The 16,277-nt window shown below is 47.8% G+C and overlaps 1 protein-coding gene across 1 annotated transcript in view; it reads left to right on the top strand.

Annotated features, from left to right (window-relative positions):
- The window catches only part of LOC119394305 (piwi-like protein 1), a gene marked incomplete in the record, with an annotated part of 194,538 nt that overhangs the window by 24,991 nt on the left and 153,270 nt on the right, over nucleotides 1-16,277 (top strand). Inside the window, 1 exon segment of the mRNA XM_037661595.2 lies at nucleotides 13,806-14,010. Within this exon segment, the coding sequence (XP_037517523.1) occupies nucleotides 13,806-14,010 (205 nt within the window).

The following is a 16,277-nucleotide window of genomic DNA, read 5'->3' as shown; positions in this document are numbered from 1 at the left end:
CCCAGAAAGTGCATTTTTCCTAACAACTATTGATCATTTTTCAGCCGCGTTCTTATAAGTTCCAATTCCTCATCGCGCGCAGGTGACGAAATTGCGTTGCTCTAGTTCGTTGCGCAGCGCTTGTCAGTTCACCGGTATATTTGACGCGCGGTACGCAGGTTTTAACGCATGGGCTAGTGTTTTTCAAAGTGGCTGATTGCCGAGGGCACCAAAATGAGAATTCGAAGTCGCAGTCTTGTTATGTTTGCATTCCCTTCCTTGTCTCTTCGCGCACGATGGCATGCGGGCCCGCAAAGCATGGCCTTCGAGATCCGCAACCTCGTGACGTATTTTAGTGTTTTCGGTTTTAAAATGCTGATCTCAGAGGCTACGCTTTTTTTTTCACATTTCTCGCCAAAGTAGCGGCTGCCTTCTGCAAAGCCACAAGTGCCATCGGTATCACCAACATGGCAACGGTGGAGAAATGTTCCTTCGTGCAGCGTAGCAGCGTTGTTAGTCTCTTGCAGAATGTGTACTGTGTGTACTTCGCGCTTTGTTCTTGATAAATCGTCATTCGAGAGTCGAACTAAACATTGTCCTGCTCGTAGCGATAAAAATGATGACCGGTGCTTGAAACGACGTCAAGTAAAGCCCAAACCCCATATGCGCGAAAATGCACGCGACAGCGACGAGCGATGCTATGAGCGACGAAACGAGCCGTTCGCGTGACGTGTTGCGTGGTCGATTTCGCGTGATCGCTCGGTTTTCCAGATTTGGAATCCGTCGCTCGTCGCCTGGAAGTGCAGTGCTCAAGCAGCCAATAGCAAAACACCGGAACAAGATGCATAAGTGACGTAACGCTGATTGTCGCCACTTTCTTATTGACGTGCATCAAAAACAACGTTCATCAACATGGCCAACGGCGACGAGCGCAACGTTGACGTTGTTGAACGCGAACGTGCCCTCAGGGACGGGAACTACAAGTCCCGCGCCGTCTGTGACGCGGCTTGGCGGCACGTAGCAGCAGTGATGGGATCGAAAAAAATGCTGCAAGACAATGATAAACATTTTATGTACCATTAAGCAACAAACCATCGTATTTTACATTGCATGCCGCTGACTACGGGCCACTTTTGGCACGAGTAAACGCCCTCATGCCAGCAACAGTGGAGATCGCTCGCTGAAGCCGTCGCGTGAATGGAGTTTACCCATCCAAGCGACCGCTTGCGCGAAAACAATCTACGTCGCGTCGCTCGTCGCTGTCGCGTGCATTTTCGCGTATATGGGGTTTGGCCTTAAAGCACCGTCGTGCACTTTCCTTACGGGCCTTGGTGCCAGGTGACGACTTTGGGCGTGTCATGACCGCCGACTACGGCGTACGGTGCGTCAGTGAATTTCGCGACTTAGCGTTTCCGGGCGCCGTATCAGACGGGAGCACAGTGAGTGACTTCATCGGTGCAGATAACGACGTAGCTGTTTCTGACTGCATAGATGCCGAGGTCATAGCTGACGTTGCCGATGCTGCGGAAATGGACCCGTGCGGTTTGAAGATGCCAGCCGCCGCTGCCACCGCTAAACCGTTTACGGCGCTACATAGCTCGCATCAGCGTTCAGCCTGGTTCAGCGTCGATCACCGCTGTTGTGGCGGAAGGTGCTGAATTTACTCATTTGGAAAGCTTATATAATATTGACGATGACGTGATGAATTCACGGCGCGCAAGAAGCAAGACAAGTTGACGGACTTTATTTCGCGGACTTTATTCATGCGAAATAAAGTGCGCTAACTTGCAAAAGAATTTCTCGCCTTGTTCTTTAGCATATGTGAGCGAATTGTCATGTTCGCGCTTTTTACGATTTCAGAAAACTGTGTCGAGGCCTGCAGTGCTTTAATTAAAGCCTTAAATAAGCATATTTCGTATTTCGAATTATCGATATATCGAACTATTTCGCGATCCCCTTCGAGTTCGATATATCCGGGATCGACTGTAGTCTTAGTGTCGGCATAGGCAGAAGATTCGTCGACGTTGTTGTTTACAGTACCTCGATGACGAAATAAAGTGTTGTTGACACTACTTTGGTGGTACTGAGTCATGTACCACATTTCCTCCTTTTTATGTCACATTTCCTCCATATTTCCTCCTTCTTTATAACATTACTCGGGAACACCACTTTGCAGCACCACCCTGTAACACAAACCTAGCCAAAAGAAATGCCTTCATGTTCCCATCTCATAATATGCTTAGGGATCCTATGCAACTTTTTGCTGTAATTTCGCTTCGAAGTATTAGAAAAGTATTTGATTCGAACTCATATTTTAATATTCGTTCGCACCCAAAATTTTGCTATTTGCACAGCTCTAGCATAATTCTTCACCGTCATCAGCCACATGCAGCATCAACAAAGTACACCTGATTAGGCTTGTGCAAATAGTAAATTTTAAGTTCGAAGCGAATAGTGATTTGGTTGAATAATTTCGAATCTAATTCGAATAGCATATATCACATGTTCATTGGTGTGTGGGATGCAGAGTCTTGGGAAGGACGCATCCCAACATAAAACGTAACAACTGTTTATTAACGGAGTAGCAGCAGCGGGGCGAGCATACCGACGCTGCGCTCAGTCGGGTAGTGAAGGAATGATCACTTCCGAGCTTGGCAGCTTGGTTTTAAAGCCACCGTCGGTGACGTAAGCCTCCGGTGACGCTGCGGTGGCGCTGTCCCTTATCGGAGGCGTGGTGTAGCATGAAGCCGTGTCACGCCGGGCTGGATAGTGACGAGGCGGAGGCTGCGCCAGTTTGTGCGCACTGTGTCGCCACATCACCCCCCTGCGGAGTGCAGAGCCCTCAGGGTCTGTAGAAATCTGGGAGGCGTACCAGACGTCCAGAGCATGTCGTGACCGGAGCGGGCTGCGACGTCGGTGGCTGTGGATAGATGCCTGTGGTTGGAGTGGCGCTGTCCGGCTCGTTCGAAGCGATGTATGCGGGCTTGAGCCGGTCAATGGAGACGCGGACGTCGTTTCCGTTCAGGCGCAGAGTGAAGTTCTTGTTGTCGCGATGGACGACCAGGTAGGGTCCGCTGTAGGGTGGCTGGAAAGGCCTGCGGACGGTGTCGTCGCGGAGGAAAGCGTGCGTGCACGAAGCTAACTCCTTGAACACGAAAGGTGTAGGCTTGCAGTGGTGGGCTGCAGGTGACGGGCGTAAGGCGGCGATGGTGCGTCGGAGCCGGGCGACGAAGTCGGTGGGGTCTGACGTCGTAGTGCTCGATGGCAGTGTGGCGAGGAATTCACCTGGGAGACGGAGTGGTTCCCCGTAGACGAGCTCTGCTGGTGTAGCGTGGATGTCCGGCTTGAAGGTGGCGCGAAGACCGAGGATGACGGCTGGGATGGCCTCGAGCCAGGTTGAGTCCGGGTGGCACATAATGGCGGCTTTGAACTGTCGGTGGAAACGCTCAATCATTCCGTTGGCACAGGGGTGGTAACTGGTGGTCCTCAAGCGTTCGAAACCGATGGTCAGCCCGAGGAGCCTGAAAAGGTGAGACTCGAACTGCCGTCCTTGGTCGGTGGTTACGCGGCGGGGGGCGCCGAAACGAGCAATCCAGCCGGTGAAGAAGGCCGAGGCGACGTCTTCCGCGGTGATTCCCTCGAGGGGCCATGCCTCGGGCCATCGAGTGTACCGATCGATGGCGGTGAGGCAGTAGCGGTAGGGGCCAGCCGGGGGAAAGGGTCCTATGATGTCGAGGTGGACGTGCTCAAACCGACCAGAGGGCTGAGGGAATGTTCCGAGTGGTGACGTGACGTGCCTGGTGACTTTAGCGCGTTGGCATTGAATGCAGGAGCGCGCCCAGGTGCGACAATCCCGCTGCATGGAGGGCCAGACGTAGCGGTCAGCCACGAGGCGTGTCGAGGCGCGTATGCCGGGATGGCTGAGGTTGTGGAGCTGGTTGAAAAGATCATGGCGATGGGACAGAGGTACATAGGGCCTGCTTCGTCCTGTCGACATGTCGCAACAGATTGTGGTTGTCGACCCTGGGATGGGGACTTGTTGCAGCTGAAGTGAGGACGTGCCCTTGAGAAGTTCCTTCAGGCTGGTGTAGCGTGGATGTCCTGGTGAACTGTGCAATGAACGAGAGTTGGTTCTGCTGTACAGGCGGGAGTTTGTCGCGACGTTGAGAGAAGGCGTAGGTAAGAGGCTTGTGGTCTGTATAGATGGTGCAGTTCTGTGCTTCGAGAATGTGGCGAAAGTGTTGCACTGCTTCGTATATCGCCAGAAGTTCTCTGTAGTAGGCTGGCAACATTGTCGGGGCGGTGGTCGTGGTTTCCTCAGTGGAACTGGCGGTTGAAGGGGTCGTTTTCCGAGCTTCGAGCTTCTTGGAGAAGAACGCCAAGGGATGCCAGGTGTTTTCCACGCGTTGCATGAGGGCGGCGCCGATGGCGAAGCTAGACGCATCCGTGAACAGTCCCAAGGGAGCGTCTGGCACGGGATGGGTGAGGAGCGTGGCGGTGCAGAGGGCGGCTTTGCAATCTTCGAAAGTTCTCGTTAACGTCGGTGTCCACGTGATGGGTTGGCTTCCTCGTAGGCTGGCCAAAGCATCATGGAGGGGAGCCTGGTAGTCTGCAGCGTGTGGCAAGAAACGCCTGTAGAAGTTCAGCATGCCAAGGAAACGGCGAAGGTCTTTAGCAGTGGTGGGTTGAGGGTAACTTTGCAGGTCTGAGATGCGCTGGGGCAAGGGCCGAGTTCCCTCAGATGAAACTTCGTGGCCGAGGAAGCGGACGACGGAAGCGCCTAGCGTGCTTTTTTGGATATTGACGAGTAGACCGTGGTCGTCGAGGCGTTGGAACAGCAGACGAAGGTGCCTGTGGTGCTCTGGATAGATGCCTGTGGTTGGAGTGGCGCTGTCCGGCTCGTGCGGACGGTGTCGGAAGGCCTGCGGACGGTGTCGTCGCGCCGGTTTGTGCGCACTGTGTCGCCACAGGTGCAACAGCAGAAAATAGGATTTGGAGCAACTTTTGAGGCAGCAAAATGTTGCTTTAGGAGCACGAAAATCCAAATTTGGAGCAGGTTATGAAAAAGAACTGCATTTTTTTAGCACGAAATGCCATATTTGGAGCAGTATACAGAGAGGGCTACTTTTAGAAAAGAAAACAAAAATATGTACAAACAGCTTATTCCTGCACAGTGGATGTGAGCACTGCTATTTCAATAAAAGCGGTGTGTTGAACCACCCCTCAGTGCATCCAAAAAATGATATCTGATATTTGCAGCACCTGTGAAATGACAGGTGCTGCAAATGCTAATGTGGACCTGGCAACTTCGAAATTCGGGAGATTTTAAAGTAGGATCGAGTTGGGGTGGTGAAAAAAGAAATCTGGCCGATGTTTTTGTTTATTGTTTCTCAGGGCCGAAGAAACGTCACTCGTAATTCTACGGTGCATGTACGCATTAGTAATTAAAAAACAATGTGCTGTTTCCCGTGACAGCTAGTACTAGTACAGTTGAACCCGTTTATAACGAACTCGAAAATGCAGCAAAAACTGGTCGTTATACCAATAGTTCGTTGTAAACAAACTTGCCCTCAAAAATGTGCACTTAGTGACCAAGCCTATTTTTTTTTTCTGCGCATTTTTATTGAAGAGTACAAACCCCTCCGGTGACAAGCCTTTTCGCGTTGTGAAGCGACGCTCGCTGCGTGCCACCTTTGCAGTGAACTGACACCGTACCGCCACGTGGAGCCGATCCTCAGTACCGTCACGTGGAGCCGATCATCCCTGGCTAGTTGCGTGCAGCACATTGCCTACTTGGCTTATGCCATCACTGTCGGGCCGCTTGCTGTACTACGCGCATTTGTACGTTCTTTGTGCCCGCTTCACTTCGTACACAGGCTACTCTCTGAACCTGTGCATGGGTGCGGCGGGTAGCCTATTCGTTCAACGTGGCAAAGACGAGCATTTTGCAAGCAATGTGCACTCTGTCTCTGCGATGCTCTGACGGTCCTGCACGACAGGCGTGGCGTGCTTGGTTTGTCACCTAATAACACACTCAGTCAGGGTTGCCACTGACTTTCGAGTAAATGTCTCCAAACGACGAGCAGAAAGTCGCGAAAAGTCGCCATTTTTTTACAAATTTCGCCAAAAAAGTCGCCATCCTAGATATGTGCGGCATATCCTAGTAATAAGAACTTCCACTGATGTATAGCCCCGTAAAATACAATTCCATTCAAAGCCCTTAAAGTATATTGACATTTCTCAATGCCAGGCGCATCGCCCCTTCACCGTGGGAGTGCTTGGTGCACCTGGTTCTCAGACTAGCCGCAAGATGTGCACGGAGGCGCAAGTATGAAAGGATAAAACGCTCATGATATCCTTCCATCCCTGTCCGCTCGTTTCAAAGGTAAAAGTGTGGTAAACCTTAGGCGAAAGCCGCGAAGGCGTTGTTTGTAGACAGCTATACATCCCCTCATATGAAAAAAAGGATTAACAGGTTTATTGAAAGTAGTAAAACAGAATTCTTACAGGTATCGTTCATTAGTGAGTCTTATGCCTTCCAGTGTGAACTAATACGATACCGGACGCCACTGTCCCTTTCATATATAATCACTTATATCTACCCGCGTCAATCCAGTGCGTTGTAATTGAACAGGTAGACATTGTAAAATGTTATATAGCAATTGTTTTCATTGCACACGTCCTCCGAGAACAGTAGAAAATGCCTGAATAAATATTTTTTTTATTGCACGAACACCCGCGTATCCGCCCATCTTCGCTATACGAGCTCGATTAGGGGATACTGCAGCGGTGAATAGGTCGCCAAGCTATTCAGAATAGTTGGAGCTTTGGCGGAACAAATGGCCGGAACACACGACCAACCCGTCATCTAGCCCCTTCAGAAGCGAAACTTTAGCGAAGCTCTGAAGCATCTAGATGAATTGAGTTAGAAGCATCTAGATGAATTGAGGAGATACACACGAGTTACAGGACGGACATACAGAACGGCGCGCAATGTGCACCTCAAAACCCAGAAAAATACAGAGAATAGTGCCGCTCATTCGTTGGGAAGGCACTGAGCTTAGGATGCGTAACTCAGTGGAGACCTAAGCTGAAAATCGCCAAAAATTCGCCATGTCGCCATTCATAATTTTAGGTCGCCACGGGCCTCTCAAATTCGCCAATCTGGCGAAAAGTAGCCACCATTGGCAACCCTGCACTCAGTACTAAAATGCCAAAATGCACATAATGTACCACGAATGCAGCGCCGCTGATGTTTAATTGCCACGAAAGTCTGTGAGATAAAGCTGCGGAAATGTCCCCATGGGCCATCTGCGAGAGACGACTGCTGACTCGTGTGCCAAGCCCTAAAGAGGAAGAGCTTTCCCCCACCCCCCTCATGACACAGCGTAACCTCGCTCCTGCCAGGCATCACCGCTGGCGCCACCTGGGGAGCACAGCGCCAACTCTCTTGGTGGTGATTAAAGGGACACTGTAGCACTTTTTAAAAAAAACTAGGTTATCGTGTCATGTTAAGTAATTTTGTGCGGCAAACTAAGAAATCAAGTCGAAAATTTGCATAGACCAATGCAAATAACTTTATTTTGCCAAAAACGAGCAACAGATGCCTCGGGCGGCATTGCGAGTCTCGCCACCGCCTGTGATTGGTCGAAGCTCCGTGACATCATCGACGGTATCGTGGAGACAACTGACGTCGCATTCCAGCAGGCAATGCCGTGTTCTTTTTTTTTTGTTTGTTGAAATCGGCGTGTAGTTGCTGTTATGGCGAAATCTGGCAGTCGTAAGGAGTTCGCTGTATATCCGTACATGTTCGATCCGGTCGCCACTGCACAACTACTGAATACGCTGCCAGCGCCGATGATGCGGCACAAGAAAGCGTGTCCCAACCGGTAACCTTCATCCGCATCGGAAACATGGACTGGTATGTGCAAGATGCATGTTAGTGCTTAATTTCACTGCAGTAAACTGATAGAAATGATACGTTAAGCCGTGGATATTAAATCCGATAAGGAACAGCAGCAAATCGACGTAAATTGCACCAAACTGCGCCAGATTCATGGGTTAGGGGGTGTCTATCACCGACAGTTGCACCGCCGGCATGTCAGAACATGTGCAGCTTGATCTTGGGGCTGCCAAAGTCACAACCACGGACCAAGAATTATTACGCTAAATAAACAGTGCTCGCGCGAGCGTCCCGATCCATGATGCCATGATCGGTGCCAATGCTGCTTCCGTTGTGTAAGTGGGCTCGACGGCAAGGTGCATCCTCCGCAGAAGCTCGTGACGCGTAGGACAATCGCTAGCGTGAAAGTGAGGCGTCGATTCATCGGCGGGCGTCATCTGTTCCAGAAACGCTGCTGATAGCTCGTTTCAGGATTCGCACGGAATGCTCGGTAATTACTATGCATGCCGCTAGAATGTCTGTCCCTTCTGTTTCTGGACATCGCGGAATGATATTTGGGCAAACCAGCAATAGATATATGGAGCAATGTCAAATTTTCTGTGCTTCACATCCTTGGAATATCACGTGAACGGTGGGAACGCGTTGAAATTTTTCATCAAATATACTTATCTATGGATCTTCATCCACAGGAGCTTTTTCGTAATTTTCTTCCATGATTGGTAATCGTTCTTGCGGTAATACCCCCCTGAAAGGCCCTGCGTTTTTGAGTTTGTGAGTGTTAGGACCCCAATTCGAATATTTTGCTTGTTCTTTTTTCAAATGTCATCTCAATAAAAAAAATGCCTCCTGGTCAGAGCAGCTGTAATTCTGTTTTAATTTGTGCAGCTGTCAGTAGCGGGCCCATTGCTGACGGCCCTGGTGTCTGAAGTCCCACTGTGAAGCGGTTACACTATGTTATACATCCGCCTCTTGCTTTCGATTAAAAGAAACGAGTTTCGCTTAAATGTGAAGCAGTGAATGCGATAGTAACAAATTGCATTGTTATACAAAGTAAGGCTAGCAGCTAACTCTCTTGGATGCGATCTCGCTTAACCCTTTGCGGTCCGTTGTCGGGCAGCGCCCGACAACGCAACACGGCCGTAGCGGTCCGCTGTCGGGCCCCGCCCGACAAGGGTGTTCGTGGTTTAAATTTTGCTGTTTTCTCACCGCGAGTCGCGCGCATTTTTTGTATACATGAAGGGCCATCTCTTGAGGAATAAGTGAGCTTTGTTTGTTGAGGTTTTACTTTTTTGACACTAGGGTGCAGCACTATGATCAGCACGGGGCCTAGAGCGTACCCACTCGCGCGCGCGGTTCGCTGAGAAGCATGGCCACGTTTTCACCGCGTGCGTTTTACGGCGGTGCTTTTAGCGAAAGCGAGGATGACTTTAGTGAGGAAGAGAATTACGTGCCTCCACCAGACAGTGATGACAGTGATTCGACAGAAGTGAGTGACGAAGACGACGACGGCGGCGGTGGAAACCTGCAGTAATAACCCTGGCCTGCACACAGGGGAATGCTTTCAGCGGTATCATACGTTGCCCAAATATCACTAAAAGAGTTGCCTGCAGAATGCAGGAGCAAAAATAAATATCCTGTGCGTTTCTCTTCCACAGCTTGTGTTTTTATTCGCGGCGCCAGAAACGGGCGAAATAGTTTCGGACCGCTAGAGCCGGAAAGTGGGTAAAGGTTTTGGACCGCAAAGGGTTAAAGGGACACTAAAGGCAAATAACAATTTATGTCAGAGTGAAAGCCCAATGTATGACAACTTCTAAAACGGCAATATTATCAACAGCAGTGCCCTACTTACCGAGAAATTAAGCTAAACGTATCACATGACGAGCGCCACGAGTGGGACATTTTCGAAGTGATCCCGATGACGTATGGAAGTCAGCCTACAATAAATCACTAGTAATCAAACTAGCAGCGGTAAAAAAAGAACATTCCGAGCATGAAAAGACGTAATAAAATGCTGTTTGTTCGTTTCCGCTTGATTCATGGAAAACAAAACCTCCGTGGCGTTGCCATGGGGAACGGCGCGCGTGGTTCAAAGGTTCCGTTTTCGCCGAACTGCGCCTCGCCCGTCTCAGTGGTAGTTTCGGTATCGCGTACTGCCGTGCGTGTTTTGCGCGTTCGTGAAAGTCGCTCTGACAGAAAGTTCGACAAAATGCCGCATGCGTGTGATATTGCCGGATGCCCGAATGGTGCACAACGCCAGTGCTGCAGCAAAGAAACCGGTGTGTCTTTTCACTGGGTGCCGCGGAATGAACCCTTACGCTCGAAGTGGTTTAGTGTCATGCCATTGCGCCAGTGTGCTAAACAGTCAAAACCTCTGCGTGTGTGCTCGCTGCACTTTCGTACTGAGGATTACGAGACCAACCGCAACTTGGTGACGGCTTTGAATGTGCCCATCCGAGCAAGTCCTTGCCGCAGCGCCGTTGTTGCTACTGTGGGTCCCGCTACTTCCGCTCGGCTGCTACTAGTGTCGGCGGCCGCGCAGTAAAAGCGGGCAACGTTGGGCATGGCAGCAGTGACGTATGAGAGTCGTATTTTCAGGCGGGAGATCTGAATGGCGCTAACGCGATGCGGACCACTAAAAACGTGATTTTATTTCAAAATAAGCACTTCCTTGGCACAAAAGCAGCGCTACGAGGTTTCTGGACCGCTATTTCAACAATCAACGTCGACTTAATATTTGCCTTTAGTGTCCCTTTAACTCAACAGAAGGCAAATTTAAGAGAATACGGCCGCTTCAAGGACCGAAGTGATTTTCAAGCTTTCAATTGTCTATACGTGAAGTAAGCATTGCGAGCAAAGCAAGTTTACGACCAGTCCCCTGATGCTTGTCAAGATAGCAGCGCGCCAGCGACCGCACCCTTCGGGAGCTGCCGCAACCCCCCCCCCCTCCACTCCCGTCCCTTCAAGTTCCTTACGAAAGGTGGGCAGAGCGTTTCCTCTCTGCTTGATGAGCAATTGACGGCAGGCCTAGTGCGCAGGTTGATGTTATTGCATGTGCCCTTCGTGCGACGGAGACGGCCGGCTCCTTTCATCTTCGCTTCAGCCGCGTTCGTCGCCAGCGCTCGTGAGCTTTTACACGCACTTAGAACATACGATGCACAGGGTGATGTTATCAGTTTGGACTTTATACTGAAAATGACGGCAATAATGGCGACACCAAAAATCTGTCGAGAGTGTGCATATAATTGCTATCGCAATGAAAAGAAAAAATAATTATGGCAACTTTGCACTACTGGTGCCAAGCCTGAAGGAAGAGCGGAGTTGGGTGGCCTTACTTGTTTCTTTTTTTTTTCTTCTCTTTCTTTCTCTTTATTTCTGCTTCTTGCTTCTCCTTTTTGTATTGGTTTCTTTCTCCCTCTATTTTTTCTCTTTTGTGCTTCCTATCTTTCTTTCTCTTGCCTTTCTCTCTCTTTCTATATATCGCTTCCTTTTTCTTTGTCTCTTTCTGCGTCTTTCTCTCGATTTGTCTTTCTTTCAGTCTTACTCTGTTTTTTCTCTTTTTCGTGTCTTGTTTTCTTCTCTCTTTTTCTGTCTTTCTATCTTTTTATGTCTTCATTCCCTTTTTTTTTTCTCTCTCTTTTCTCTCTCTCTCCCTCTTTCACGTGTTTCACATGCTCCACTTCGCCGAGCAGAGTTTTCGTTTAATGCTCGCTCCTGCTGTACACGGTAGTGGGGCTTGCCCAATTCCTGTTGTGCATACCCACCTGAGGAGTTTTGCATGACGGAGCACAAGTTACGGATAGCTTAATCAACTTCACTGCTCAAAAATGAGGAGCCATTCCACCCTGTAAGCTGGACGACCAGCGAAGCTGTTTAGTGCACAGCACAGATATGAAATGATGGACGCCAGTTTGGTGTGTAAGGCCAGGTTAACGGCCCGGCTGTTCAGTACGCATTATTTTTTACACTGCTCTCTAGAGGGCACTAGGGAATGTCCTAGCTGTACACAGCTTCACTGTAAAAGAAAAACAAAGTTTGTGATATGTTGTCCCCCGTTGAATGCACTTTCGGACACTTTCGCAGATGCTCGGCTTAAAGCAGGTCTCCATTTTCCAGGCAACCCGGCGTATGCAAGCCATAGTCTGGAAGCACTGCGAGAATGCTCTTGCTTCAGCACAGAGAGGCCTCAGAGAGAGAAAAGGGATTGTCGAAAGAAGTTTGCTTTCTGAGCTCAGCTAAGCGATGCCATGTGGCGCCCAGCAATGCACTTGATCGAGGAGAAAAAGAACCTAGCCTTTGCCTATGAGTGGTCTTAGGGGAATGCATTAGCGACAGTACTAACCTTTAGCATTGAGGCACTGTTGTATGCCGCAGCGTTTGTCTACCACTTCTGCTGATAATTACATAGATGTATTCATAGTGTTATGCCATAAGGTACAATTTTCAGTATCCAGTATTTTGTTTGTTTGCTAGTTTCGAAAAAAAAAATCGCTGAATAGGTTATTCGAGAACACTCAAGTGCATTATGCCCTTATTTTGGCATTATCGAGTGAAATATGGAGTGCTCCTGAGGCGATTTTCTCCACGAGATTTGCAATGAATCGAAATATTTTTAGCTCTTCATAAGAGCCCCATAATAGTTATTCAGGTGCATGAATGTAAATGCAACTTACTTCTCCAGTGTACTCCAGGATGGGAAATTAGCTGCTCCAGAGTGCTCCAAGATGCAAAATTAGCTGCTCCAGAATGATCCAAGATGGAACTTTTTGCTGCTCCAAAAATTGCTCCAAATAGGAAGTCCTCGGTAGCATCACTGCTGTATATTTGTACCTGACAAGCAGACTATTTTGGAGAAATGTGCGCGAGGTTAGTCTGCTATCATACTAATTACTAAGTGCTGCTGTGACGACTGTGATGTGTGACTGGTTACATTTATCACGTTATCAGCTTCGACCTCATTTATGCTGCAAGAAATGTCATTTAAAAAATAACTGTTTCTTTTTTTTTGAAATTTTAAATACAGGCTATTTCAGTGAAATATGAGAAAAGCTCTTTGATCTCGTACCGATTGTAAACTGCTATATGTGAGTGTGGTTATGTTTATAATTTAGGGATCAGCTTTATCAGTTTCATATCATTTCTGCCACAAGTACCTGGTATTTTAAGTATTATAGCTCATCTTCCTGTCAACAGACTGGCGCTCAGACTAGCCCAGCAGTCTCTTCTGCTAATTTACAATTCCTGTTTTAGGTAGCCATTGCTTTAACACTTTCCTGTCTGCAGGAAAGCTAGCATATTTTGGGTGCTTCTATAAATATGGTTGTACCATTAGCAGAACACCAGTCGTACTGAAGTACACAGTACCACTTTATAGAGGAAGAAATTCTTCTTATCCCAGTTTTAGTACAGATAAACACATTTATTAAATATAAAAATATAAGAAAAATATTTACAGGAAATATTTGTAAAAAAAATGTGGGACTAAAAAAATGTCATGGTTACTTCACATATACACTACATATAAATGATTCAGGATCTACATTTTATACGTAGAACTGTGCACTGTGTCGGCAAATTGCAAATTTCAACCTTTTATGCTCAAGAGCAAGAAATCAATGGCTCACATGAACTGCGGCATGGCACTTCTGAGTGCGATCATTGGTATGGTGCCAAGGATGACAACTGGCCATCTTCTATTTTTTGTCAGTTCTATTTACTGAGAGGTGGACCGGGGCACGGAGTTCAAGTACGTAACCAATCCTATTAGAGGCAGTTGTCCAATTCAAGCATTACTTCTGTTTAAGAGATTTTTGTTTACCAAGAGTTACTTTAGTCGACAGCAGGCTATCAGTGCGGACAGGAAAAAGTTAAGATATTCCTGGGCATTTGCTTACGAATGTGTCGCCATTGGTACTCCTGTTTCCAGGTGCCCAACAGATAACTGGGAGAGGTGCAGCACTTGGGCGCAGTGTGATGCAAGCACCAGTTGGGAGGGGCATGGCCGCAGCTCGGTCACCGGCAGGCGGGCAAATGCCATCTACTTCAGCACAGCAACCACGAGCTGCCCCGCAAGCACAAGCACCTCCACCGCGAGCTGTTGTGCCGTCCACCTCTGCGGCTGCTCAAGCAAGGTGATGTATCTCACTTTTCTGTTGCCTCAGCAGTGTGGGAGATGGTTTGGTACTGTCTTGCTTTCCTTGATTCTCTGGTAATTAAAACTTCTTGCCTTACTCACGTCCAGGCAGACATGAGTGAGGCAAACAGTCTAGCAAGTTTACTTGAAATTTGAAGGGGTGACAATGGGTAAAGTTCTCATCGAACCCAAACTCGTTCTGTTGCTTTGGAATGAAAAAAAATTATGGCAATTTTAATGACTAGTTGAGGGGAGAACTAGTAACCACCAGTTTATATAAACAATGGCTATATTATAGGCATGGGTGAATATTCGAGCGCCTCGACATGAATTTAAATTATTCGATATGTCGAAGTACAGTGGAACCCTGATTATATGACTTTGAGGGGACCATGCAAAACCGTCTATAATCTGGGTGTCGTATATGTGAAAAAGTAAGAATATAGGCAATGACACTAAGCCTTGCCCAAAAGAACTGGTACAGACCGCCTGAATAGGCCTACAACACGACCCTGCACTTCTTTAAGGAAGGTAGATTAAATTAGTTCTGAAAATGACATCTAACCATTTAATGGAAGGCGGTGTGAGCGAATCTTTACTCTCAACTTATCAAAAATCGAATCTAATGCGCATCTTTTTTTCCAATAAATCGAGTCAGAAAAATGCCTGCTCATAAAGAAACCGCGTTGGCTACAGCCTCTCGTCAGAAGAGTGAGATACAGTAATATCGCCATCACATAATGGCGGCAGAGCAAATTTTCTTGCGAATTCACATTAGATGCTTTCGTGTGCAACTGAGCTGTGCGCGCCATATTTCTTCCCTTGTGAAGTGCAATTCGCGATTTGTTACTGTTATGAATGCTCACGTCAAGTGAAAGTTATTTTGCGCAGTGAAAATAGCTGCGTCACATCCTTTTTGTGTGGTCGAGGCCTGTGACCGAGTACAGCAAACAAAGGGAGGAGCTGTATGTTTATCAGGAAGAGAACGTGAAAATATCTGGATCTCAAAGACGAGCTTTCCAACTAGCTGAAGCTACTCCATGTGGATGGAGCTTGTCTAGGTAACAGCCCTGGATACGCACGTGATTGAGGCGTATTCAGAAGCTATCTTAAAGCCAGGAAAACTGGATCACAGAAGCACATGAGCCGCCAAGAGAATAAATTTTCCATTCTAAGAAGGCATACTGTACCTTTCACGCTCTATTTTTTCTAATCGTCAACCTAGGGACTTGTAAGATATTATTTTGCACCCGCGAACGTTTTTTCTGTGTTGGTTTCGAGTAAAAAAGGTTATTTTTTTTCTCGGATGGTATCGGAAAGTCGTACAATGCAGGGTTGGCGTAAAATTGCGTCGTATAACCGAGGTTTTATACAATATTTCTATAAGGCTTTTGCCGGGACTTCACCGATTCGCTGTAAAATGCGGGTCATCGCAAAACCGGGGTGCGTATAATCGAGGTTCGAAATGGAACGAATAGACTTATATTTGAGTACATGTAACTTCCCTGAAAAGGTGGAGTATTGCCTTCGCGTTGCACAATGCCTCATAATTTTGCCTCGTAGACTGCTTCACCTTCCACAGTGTAGCCTACAGACTTAAGCTTTGGTCTATGCATGTTTGGACTCTATAGATACTGGTAAGTTCAGTGGAATGGAGAGGGACTGGTAGGAATCGTGTTGAAAGAGATGACATGGCATATGCTCATGTTTGTCTTAGCCCCAACCAATGAATGTATGTGAATAAAAAAAGAAAGCAGCAGGAAATTGCTTCCTGAGGAGACTGACAAATGAGTGTGACGCCACTTGAGCAATAATGATAATGAAACGTCCAGGAGCTTATAAGAGACGGGAAAATTAATCTTGTGCAGAAGCCGCCGTAGGCACCAATTTACTTTACGTTTTCAAGAAATTACATTTTGAAGAAATTTGGCCTTCACACATCTTATTATACCCTGGTCTAAAGGTTGGAGCAAAAACGTACAATTTGGGGGCAGAAATTCAAGCTGCACATTGCTCAAACGCACGTTCACCATATGTGCCGAGCAGTTATCAACGATTAGAAGAACCTTCTTTTGTTTCTTCTTCATTGTGTTGTCGAACTGCAGCAGCCACTGCGTGAACAGTTCCAGCGTCATCCACGCTTTATTTGCCCGATAGTCGCAAGGCAATGAGACGTTTTTCAAGCAGCGAGGCTTGGTGGACTTGCCAATAACAAGGGGCTTCAGTTTTTCCCTGCCTGTGGCATTGCAGCACAAGAGCACTGAC

The sequence above is a fragment of the Rhipicephalus sanguineus genome, chromosome 1 (assembly GCF_013339695.2).
Source record: "Rhipicephalus sanguineus isolate Rsan-2018 chromosome 1, BIME_Rsan_1.4, whole genome shotgun sequence".
Taxonomy (NCBI): Eukaryota; Metazoa; Arthropoda; class Arachnida; order Ixodida; family Ixodidae; genus Rhipicephalus; species Rhipicephalus sanguineus.
Note: the sequence above shows the minus strand (reverse complement) of the source record. Positions and strands in the feature narration are given on the sequence as shown.